The following is an 11,432-nucleotide window of genomic DNA, read 5'->3' as shown; positions in this document are numbered from 1 at the left end:
TTTTCATCATTATTTTTGTATGTTACATCAAATGCTAACATCTTACCAAAACATCTTTTGAAAATCATAGCAGAAAGAATAGCGAGATACTTCATATTAATAGACAGAACCCTTTCACTATGAAGTTAACTTCAAGATTTTAGTTTTTTATGAGAAATGCAGTTTACATTTTTTTTCTTTCACATCACGTCCAGTACTTCTTGCCACTCACGGCTGATGATCTGTATGTATGTGTGTATGTGTATATGTATATATATATATATATATATATATATATATATATATATATATATATATATATATATATATATATATATATATGTAGTTGAAGAATTGGAAGGTTGGAATATCTAATCCAGGAGCTAAAAAAAAGATTTCAGTATTTGTTTTTCCTTTGTTTACTTTAGCCTTTATCTTCGGAGAATCCTCGTAAAAGAAACAGAATTTACACTTGGAGCTGCAAATTGTTGATAAATTGAATTGTTCGAAGGTGGATAAAACATTATTTTACTCTCTGTTATTTACTTTTTTATTTTTCTTGCTTTCTTTTCCCAGATGAAAAATATTTGGACATACGTTGCTGTTTCACTCAAAAGACTGAAAAGCTTTCATTATCGTTACTATAGGTTGATGTTTGATGAAGAAATATTGAGACTTCAACTAAGGGACATTCCTTCTCTTAATGAAGATCACTTACGGTTCTAGAAGAGTTTCCACGTCTTTATACGCGTTTATATTATGTGATCCCAGTTTGTTTTTTCTCATTAATCCCTTCCCTTCCCGTAAGTATAAGCGGGTAATGGCTAAAAGCGTTTTGGGAGCATAAAAGTATGTAATCGGGCATATTTGACTCTGTGAAGAGGAATTTAGACTTTGAAATCAAATAAAATATATAGAGTTTACTTGGAAACCTAGTATTGAGATATACATTTGGGTTTCAGTTTTCAAATCATATTTCTTGGAATATTTTGACATTAACTAGTCTTTAATGGAATAAATGTCTTCCATCTTTGCAGGGTTTGTCATTTGATTTTGTTTCTTCTTTTTATCGTTTGGGCAAATTAATTGAATTGTCGCAAGAAGTGAAAGAAGGAATCTTTCAAGCTGTACAGTCATTTTTATAACACGGGAATTTATTCTCTGTTAGTTGTAACGTCGACAAACAGCGCTCAATGGTTGATGACTTTTACCGTTGCAGGAGGGATGGAATTTTGTTATTTTTGTTTTTTATTTGTTTCATTTTCTTTTTACACTTGAAAACGTTTTTTTTTATTTCATTTAAAACCAATTCTTTAGTTACTGGATTATCTTGTTAGTTTAATTAACGATTTTGTGCAGCTTACAGAAAAATTCACGACAGTCTAATGATTGGTGGAGTATATTGAAGCAAATGACAAATCCATAAATTTTGCATTAAGCAGCTATTATTATTATTATTATTATTATTATTATTATTATTATTATTGTTGTTGTTGTTGTTGTTGTTAAAGAGAATGGCAGCAACAGTGGAATTGATTTTATATATGGTCTTTTCAGTTCTTATTATTTTCTTCTCATCAGGTCATATTTGCTAATAACTGGCCGATGTTCATGGTATGGGTAGGGAAATGGTTTTTTGTAGGTTCATGTATTTTATTAATATTATCAGATCAGATGAAGTTAAAATTGGCATGTGGTCGCCGTAGAGTTTTGGAATTGCAAATTAAATCTGGGAATCTCCTTCGTCGTGTTTCTAAGGGCGTAGTGGAATTCCAACGTTTCCAACCGTATCTTCGCTTCATTCTCAAGGAAGGGTGGGCTTGTTCTGGTTGGAATGGGTTAGTTAGCTGGTATTTATAGCGCCTCAGGTGCTTCGTGTTGTGAAAACTGATTTTTCGTTGGCTGGCTCCGGGGATTAAGTACTTGAGCGAGACTGTCTCTCAGAGGTAGATGCTCGCACTGATCTTCGCGTGCGGACGTTGAAGACTGGGATGTTAGTATTGAGAAGGTCACTGCCAGTAGAAGGGGGCATCACCTGATTGGTCCGTTCGTTCGGCTCAGGGGTGCCCGCGGGTTGGGCCCTACGCGCCACCGTCGGGAGGAGGGAAGTCTCTTGAGTGGTATTAAGACTGGGTCTCTCCTTTCCGATGTGTAGGTCCTCCAGGAGACGAAGGCGGCGGTGGTCTCTCTCTCTCTCTCTCTCTTTCTCTCTCTCTCAATGGATTGCTTCAGTATTTGTTCTACATACTTATAGTTGAGTTCCAGCGCTCTCGGGTAAGATTTTCACATGTCTATTTCTTCTTATTATTATTATACCAAAGAAATTCTACCGAAACCTGGCCAGATTTTGCCTTGCGAAGGGTTAGTATCTGATAGAGATATGAGTGCTTCAGCTATTGAAAAAAAATGTACCTACATTATTTCCATATATAGGATCATACTTGTGAAGCTAAAAAAAAATTTGTCTTGTTTATTTGTTTGTTTTAATATTTGTAGAAGCTCTAAGAGCTATCATTTCTACCTTGTGCCTGATTGTAGCGGACCCGACTCCTCTTCCTTCATGGTTGGAAAAAATAATGAAAGACGAATACATTTTTACTATATCTTTTCACGTTGTGGTCGGAATAGGGGAACTCTCTCTCTCTCTCTCTCTCTCTCTCTCTCTCTCTCTCTCTCTCTCTCTCTCTCGTCCACGCAACGACAACATACTTTGATAAAACTTGGACTTTTCAGGAGTCAGTCACAATTCCGTTAATGGTTGCTGTCTTTCATTGCGGTGTTTGAGAGAAATTGTTTGACGGGCGTCTTTGTTTTCTCACTGCTTTAGAATATTCCTGTTCTGTCTGACGAGGGAGTTGCGTAGAGCCGTTTCTCTTGGTTCTTACGGAATACGAAGGACTTGAAGGAATTGACTCCTTTAATGAACCTATAATGCTGCTGGGAACCTACTGGGGGAAACTTGAGAGACACTTATGCATCTTGGCGCTTCCTGCAGTAAGGCAAGGGATGTATAAGTAGCTTTTATTCTTACTGGGTTTATTATGGTGATGCAACCATATCGAGATGTATGGAGAGTGTCGTGCCTTTTTGTTCTTCTTTTTTTTTTTTTACTTCAATTTTCAATTTGTACAATATACTTTTTTTAATTACTCCTTAATAGTGGATACTGATTAACTTCCATAGACATGATTAAGATCATTTTGTTTTTTATATGATGAGTGACGCCATTATGTGTGTAAAACCCATTCAGTCAATCAGTTATAATTATGTTAGCAATAAAAACTAAGAGTATATCATTATACCATGTTTATTACTAAAATCAGAGCTGAAATATGTGCGGTGTGAATAGATTTTATTCTCCGAAAAATTGAGCTGATGGCAATAATTGGCCAAAATAGAAATTAATATTTTTCGTTCTTTTTAACATACCTCTGGTGGAAAAAATAACCTGTATAGAGGATATTCAGTGTTGAGAAAGATTAATACCCTCAGTGAAATGCTGTTATTTAAATTTTTCATTTTCTGAAATTCAAGTTCCTTTGATAAAAATTTAGGCAAAGTAACTTTTTCAGCGGACTTCATGATATACGTGATGGACATACGAACAGCTCAGAAATGTGTAATTTATTAGGTTTAAATATGTTATTGTTGTGTTATTTGTAATTCAATATTTTGCAAAGGCCAGGCCGATTTTACATTGCACCTTCTGTTGATATTTTTCTTTAGTGTAGGAGTATCAATTAATTGTAACTTGCCGTATCCACAAGTCAGCAGTAACAGTATCCTGTGGATAGTATTTTAAATGTAGATTTATGATCATATTAACTTCAGATTTGTATGTTGCGCGTTAGGGAAATCTGTAATTGGGCTATTGTTTATAATATAGTAGAGTTTATCATGGAATTAGACACCCCCTGCAAATAGGTCGCTTCTGTACCCATGTTTAGTATTAATTTTTGACTAATGCACCTCTCTCTCTCTCTCTCTCTCTCTCTCTCTCTCTCTCTCTCTCTCTCTCTCTCTCTCTCTCTCTCTCTCTGCGTGTTAGGGCTTCGCAGTTCTCATGGAAGTGACAAGAAAATAACCGCTTTAGTCGGTATCCTTCTTTACATATACTCAGATGTCATTTGATAATGTAAGAAGATAATGTCAGAATAGTTATTGACAAATTACGCAGATTATTCTTTTCTCAATTTTTCTGCTGTCACGCGAAGGAATTACCTCTCTTAGTAAATGTCATCCCGGACTCTGTTTCATTAGTTTTAAAATTGTAAAGCCCAGTTTCCATGGTTCTTTGGCTGTTTACTCAACTGCCGAACTTTGGAACTCCCTTCTTGCTGTGGTTTTCCCCGACTCGAGAAGTTCCCGTCCTTTCAGAGGCAGCTTTCTATATCGTCCCCCTCTTGGTTAAGTCACATTTATTGTAGTTCCCCAGTCTTTTCTTTTTATTTAGACCGGCAGCGGTGCCATAGAAGGACGCTATGGTGTCCATTCCATCGGCCTTTGCTGCAGAGAAAAAGACATATCAAGACACTAACGGGTATCGTAGGAATATTTTCTTGAAAATCAAGTCATCAGCTTCCTTTTCTTTTATCATTCCTATTTCCCCTTAAGGTTGTGTTCTTCACATACCTCTCCCACTTTCCTCCCCATCCGTTACTCATACCACCGTTACTCATACCCCTCCTTCGATCGTATTTTCCTCACAATTCTCTCCGTAAGGCAAAAAAAAAAAGGAAAAAAGTACATAAACAATGAGCCCCTATTGTCTTCTTTTGCTTTTCAGATGTGGCGTGCATTGTTGGGGGGACGGACTTTTTTTTTTTATTATTATACAAACCACTGCTATTCTTTGTGGTTTCCCTAAAAAAAAAAAACAGGAGCCTCGTCTGTGAGTTAACAGCACAAAAGCTTCCTTAGATATTAGACCGGGACAACTTTATCTATTCTCCTCCGCTTGGCTTAGTGGTCTTGTTGCATGTAAGCCGATTAAGGGATTATCTCAGTGAAGGTCGTTTTTTGGTGATCAGTATTTGCAGTTTACTTTAGCTGTTGTCGTTTAGCTAATATCACAGCTAATGAGTTCTGATGTCAGTTGATTAGGGTCAAAAGTGTAGTAGTTCCAAGTAATGGAAGAAAATAAGGAAAATAATGAAAGGATCAGGAATTAAAACTAACGCAAAGAGACATAAAAAATTGTGCAGAATATTTTATCAGTACTCAGGCTGATTGGAGGGAAGAAAAAGACACTCGAAGCTATTTAATAAATATAGATGCAAGGATGCTCTCTTAGACCAGATAGTAACACAATATAATGCAGGGAAACAAACTAAAGCATTGGTTATTTCAAAAAGTAGCTATTAATATAGTCTACACACATGTAGGAAGTACTAGTCACTTTATGTAGATAGGTGTATTTTCAAGATTCACAGTGACCTCTTAACATGTATGACCATTTTATCATATATATATATATATATATATATATATATATATATATATATATATATATATATATATATATATATATACAGTATATATATATATATGTATACACACAGTATATATATATATATAGTATATATATATATACACGTGTGTATATATGTATTATACATGTATATATAACATATACAATATTAGTATACCGAGACCATAAAAAATGACGCAGTGCACAGAAGGCGAGGCGGAACTTCCCAGCCTTAAGACATAACGTACCATCCCGAAGATTGCACCAAGGTAAGGTACATACTGCATACTAATTTGGAGGCCAGTTGGTTAGTTAGGCTGGCCTAGGACTTGACGACAGCATGTTCAAACGTGCCGATTACTACGTATAGGTTATTGTTGTTACACTGGAAAAAAATATAAATATATTATATATATATATATATATATACATATGTGTGTCTACACACACACACAGGTCCCCATAGTTAGGTATTAATTTACCACCAGTGCCTCACTGACTGGCTTCCCAGTTCGATCCCGTGCAGGGCATGGGAGAACGATTTAAACATGTTTTCTTAAAATAAGAAATTGTTGTGCCTTTTCTTGACTAAGTCGACAGTGGCAAGTCTCAGCGCAGACGGAAGCCTGGGATGGCAATCTTATCTTGAAATACTTGTTGAGAACTGGTCCCTTTACACCTGTAGACACCCCCTGGATTTGATGCTTCATAAACAAAATAAATTACTTCATCCACTGGGGAGACGAGGAAACATGAGAGGAGAGGATGAGACAACAGTGAATAGTAAAGGCGCAAGTTCAAACGAAGAGTAAAGCAAGAAATGATTAATATTTGAGTTACAGATCTTGTCTGAAGAATTCAAACGTGGAGGCATTTCTGTTATATATGGAAAATATGGTTTGAGTTAAAAAAAAAAAAATTATTTATTTTTTATTTATTTTATTTTTTATTTTTTGTTTTTTTGGTCAAGAATATGAGAAGTTTTTGTTCTGAAACGTCTGGGCTTCGACGCATTGGGAAATTTATATGGAAATTGATAACGTTCGAGGATAAAGCATTCATTTTAAGTATATATGTATTACAGCAAGTTTTCTGATGATAATTGTCTTACAAAGCTGGCTGTGTGTAACATTGTTTGAATAGCGTCTATAGTTTCCTTATTTCTCAGCATTTTCCTTATAGTATATACTAAATGATTTTAAAGATATTTTGAAGAGGAACGCGTCGAGATTAGAGGATTATATGTATCATTATTATCATCTTCGCAAAGAACATTTTTTATGTTTGGGTTTGTATGTTTGTTAGCAGGATTACGCAAACGTTGGGTCAGGTTTGTCACAAAATATTAACTAAAGGTCGGCCTCTTTACTGGTAACATTCAAATAGGTGGAGAGAGAGTACAGTAAAGTAACTATCTGGGGCAGGTGCGTGGGTATTGCTCGCCTTTGGCGGAGATTTGGGGTCTTGAAAAGCTCTCATAATTATTATTATTATTATTATTATTATTATTATTATTATTATTATTATTATTACCCTAAAATAATTCCTCATTGGACTAGTGAAAGTAGTTACTTGGTTGATACGTCGTATCTTACACAGCTTAAGGAAGTTATTTGAAACTTGGGTGTATCAGAATGCTTAATGGTATTAAGTCTTACATTGTCATATATTTCGATAATGTCTGAGGTCGACACATAATGCCCCTCGTCAGGATATTAATCTTTTGGCAGTTAATCTTCGGAATTCAAGTTCATCGAACGGGGAACAAAATTGACGTGGTCCACAGAAGGATTAGTCTCTTTTATGGCCTTCTGTAAGACCGATCGCGAATTCCGAGTCAGCCAAGGAGATACCGACGGTAATCCATTAATGATTTTTTCAAAAGTGTCTCCTTAATGCGATTACCTTTAGAGATTAATTAAAGATTAAATGTATATTACTTGCGTCTCGCCGAATTCCGGCCCTCCTGTCTGATTACACGTGGTCTTTTGGAAGAAAGGTTATTACCTAATAATATTTCAGTTCGGTTTCTGTTCTTTTGAAATTCTTACTAATATTTGAAACCGCACAAGGTTTATAATTTTTCTGTTATGTATATTTGAGCCTTCCATAATTTAAAAGGCCCTTTTTATTAATATTTTCCTGCAGTCAGTTCTGTTGATTATAGTAGGTTAATATGTTTTGCAAGTTCTGAGGATTATATTTTTTGTGGTCTGAGGGAAATTTGTTGCATCAGTTCATGGTAAACTTATGCTCACTTATTTTATTCCTCCCTAGTTTCTCTTTGATGTATTCCCAGGGCTTACAGCAATCGACACTTGGTTTCTCCCAATGTATGTCGGAATCAGCCCGTAGTGATGTTATTCTTTGCGACTGGAAAAAACTGATGTGTTCATCAGTAAAATATTATAGGAAAGTTGCTTGAGCGTGATTCATGCACTTAAACATGAACATACTTATCCACATATGTATATATTATATATACATACTTATATGTATTCCAGTGTCATTTCACAGTACTTACGATAAGTGATATCGTAGTAAAATGGCAATTCCAGAATACTGAGTGATGCATTACAAAAGAAATGCCTTAAAGCCGATATTTACTGCAATCTGCAATAGTTGTATGATGGAATTTTAAAATATAAATATATATATATAATATATATATATATATATATATATATATATATATATATATATATATATTTATTTATTTATATGTATGAATATATATGTATATATATATATATATATATGTATATATATGTATGTATATATTATATAATATATATAATATATATATTATATACATAGTATAAATATATATATTTATATGTATATATTTAAAATTCCACCGTACAACTGTTGCAGATTGCAGTAAATATCGGCTTGATGGCATTTCTTTTGTAATACATCACTCAGTATTCTGAAATTGCCATTTCACTGCGATACCACTTATCGTAAGTGCTGTGAAATGACATTGGAATATTGAGCGCCGAAGAAGGACGCTATACTCGTGATTTTCGACTTTAGTTCTTGTCGGAAGTCATGAGTTCGCTAAGCTGACTTAGACCTGTTAGAGTTTTCATCGGAAGTATGAACATGCACATAACGTAGATGGTATTGTTTTATCATGCTTCTCATATATTTTATTTGCCTTCATTATGGAAGTGTTATCACTAATATCATAATCATCGTCATCGTCATTAGCACCGTGTAATTAGTGTTATTATTGTTGTTAATTTATGTAGGCTACTAAAATTGACTTTTTTTTTTCTTCAATCAGAATCGCTGACGTCCATGTCCAGCGTGGTGGGCGTGAGGACAGACGATGACAACAGTGTTGGCGTGGAGGTAGAGTCCGAGGGCTTGAGTGAAGCCTCGCGAACGTGTGGTTGGGGCTGGGTGGCCCTAGAGAGTCACTGCTATCTCCTTGAGGAGCAGCGCGTCACTTGGTCGGCCGCTGAAGCCTCCTGTGTATCGCAAGGGGGCCACCTGGCGGCAATCACTAGCCCACAGGTGGCCCACCTACTCAACAGTTTAACAATGGCAAGGTAAGGCACTTTTTACACTTTACCAGCTATAATTTTATGATTCCAGTAATAGAAATTATTATATTACTTGTTAAAATAAGTGATAATATAATTAGTAGTAGTAAAAAAGGCATTATTATTATTAATTTTTCATTGGTGGGCGCTTCACCCCTGTAAAGCGGGCACTTCTGAGATGGTATCGTTGAGACGGCTTTGCTTGGGTGGGAGGGGTAATTTCTTTTTCGTTCTTGGGTATTACGTCTTGGGTGGGACGACTTTTGAAAATCATTGGGTGAAGTGTGAGGATTTCATCTTTCATCTTTCATGTTCATCGTTTGCTGTAATTGTTGTATATAAAGATGTATATAAAGAGACTAGTACAGCTTTAGTCGGTGGCATCTAAGATTTCGATTGATTATAATATTTCTTAAATATTGCACCTTCTTGTAAATGGCAAGAAAGACGTTTGGAGAGACTGGTGGTCGTTATGCCGACGGAATTTCTTATACCTATTCAGTTGCCAAAAACAGAGAGTGTATTTACTCATACATCAGTATGACGACCACCCAAATGTCTTTCTTGCTATCTGCAGTATGGTGCAATATTTAAGCACTTAAGGTAAACCACCAAAATAGCTCGGGCCGCCTTACACTATATTATTATTATTACCTTTGTAAATTGTTTCCACTTACTATAAATCAGTAATTTCACGGTTCGGGGACTATTTTTCTTCCTTCACCCCAAACTTGGAAATTCTCCTCCGGCTTACTTTTTTCCCTGGGTTGTAATCTTCCATCTTCCAAGAGGCGATATGTTGTTTCTTTCTGTTCCATCAACCCTTTTCTCCTCCTATTTTCTAATTTCTATATGGGCTGCAAATTTGTTGCTCCCCCCATCGGCCGCAGGTTTCGAAATATTTTCCATATATTTACTATAAAGTCGAAGATAACCTCCCAAAATAAAAGAGAGAGAAAAAATCCTCAAAAACCTTTTCATATCCTTTGAGGATATGATGAGGGACGTTCTTGTGCTCTTTACGTTCCCATTATGAAAATGAATGATGATGAAGTGGAAAACCAGGTGAGTCAGGAAATTAAAAACTATTAGGGGAGACAGACAGACAAACAGACAGCTTTGGAATCGGCTGAATTATTTCCGCGTTCTAAAACTCATGGGGAATTAAAATACAGAGATTAATGATCACATGATTTGGCGAGAGAAGGCGGTTGACAGTCGAATTGTTACTGAGAGTCGAAGCGGAACCGGAAAATATTTGACGAGAAGGCCACGCATTGTTTAGGTAAATGATAGATATTCATATTGAAGCTGTGATACGTTGCCTAGGTAAAAGTAGTCTCTCATTTATTTGCTAATGTGTGTAGGGTTTGTTTGGCTAGATGTTGCCTGTTCGTGCTAATATTTGCTTTTCAAGAATTGTTCCCCATATGTTTATGCATACCTTATTGATCTCGTAGCTCTCCCGCTCTCTTATAACGTGTTTAAGGTTTTGCTTTTTCCTTGGCTAAGAATCATTACCTGTTGCATTTTACTTTCTGAGTCTGAAAAAAAAGAATAGAATTATTTTGTGACAGAACACATTGAACGTAATTTTCAGCAGAATCACTAGGAAGCAGGATACTGTTGTTTCATTAGTATTAAACGCCTTTTGTAGTAAAGCTGTACGACCTTTTTTTTTTTTCCTTTTTTATTGATTTCTTGGGATATTCGTTTTGTCGTCACTACGCTCTTTCAGGAAAATTCATATATTTGACTCTGGTAAATGAATCCTGTGGTTGACACGGATCTTCAAAGGATAAAAACGTTTGCTAAACTCTAGGGAGATTCTCTTTTACGTATTTTGGATTTTTTACAGAATGGCTAAAGTTAACAACGTAGGGATGTATAGGAAAGATCTTTTATGTGCTTCTCAGAAACTTTTTTGAAGGAGTGCCGGTGATATGAGAGACAATGAGCTTGTTCAAAGGTAGCATAAAAGGAATTCTTGGACCAAAATAAAATCTTTAATACCCTTCACCTCATTATTATATAGCACCACCTTTTTGGCCCAAGGCTCAACAGACTTGAAAGTCAAAAGGAAGTGAGACGATGCTTTCTTCTTGTGAGAGAAAAAAAGGCTAGGGATGAGAGAAAGGTATGGCAGAGAGAGAGAGAGAGAGAGAGAGAGAGAGAGAGAGAGAGAGAGAGAGAGAGAGAGAGAGAGAGCATAATTCGTAGGAAAAACAACTAATCTGTCCAAATTTATCGTCACAAATAGAACATCTACTAAAACCATGGCACGATACCTTTTGAAGGAATAGACTCAAGGTAACAAAAGAAAACATACAAATCTTAATTCTTTGATAGCCTGATTTTTATATAAAAAAGGGAAAAATATTGATACAGCAGTTACAGAAAGTTGTATGTAACTCCAGAAACATTCAAGAAGT

General features: G+C 35.5%; 1 protein-coding gene across 3 annotated transcripts in view; it reads left to right on the top strand.

The window, feature by feature from the left end:
* LOC136849080 (uncharacterized) overlaps positions 1 to 11,432 on the top strand; it is a 1,041,516-nt gene that overhangs the window by 595,671 nt on the left and 434,413 nt on the right. For all 3 annotated transcript variants that reach the window (XM_067122009.1, XM_067122007.1, XM_067122010.1), the window contains exon 6: positions 8,739 to 9,006. In XM_067122009.1, the coding sequence (XP_066978110.1) occupies positions 8,739 to 9,006 (268 nt within the window). The remainder of the gene's footprint in view (positions 1 to 8,738; positions 9,007 to 11,432) is intronic.

The sequence above is a fragment of the Macrobrachium rosenbergii genome, chromosome 20 (genome assembly GCF_040412425.1).
Source record: "Macrobrachium rosenbergii isolate ZJJX-2024 chromosome 20, ASM4041242v1, whole genome shotgun sequence".
Taxonomy (NCBI): domain Eukaryota; kingdom Metazoa; phylum Arthropoda; class Malacostraca; order Decapoda; family Palaemonidae; genus Macrobrachium; species Macrobrachium rosenbergii.
The sequence above is the reverse complement of the archived record's forward strand: the minus strand, read 5'-3'. Positions and strand labels throughout refer to the sequence as shown.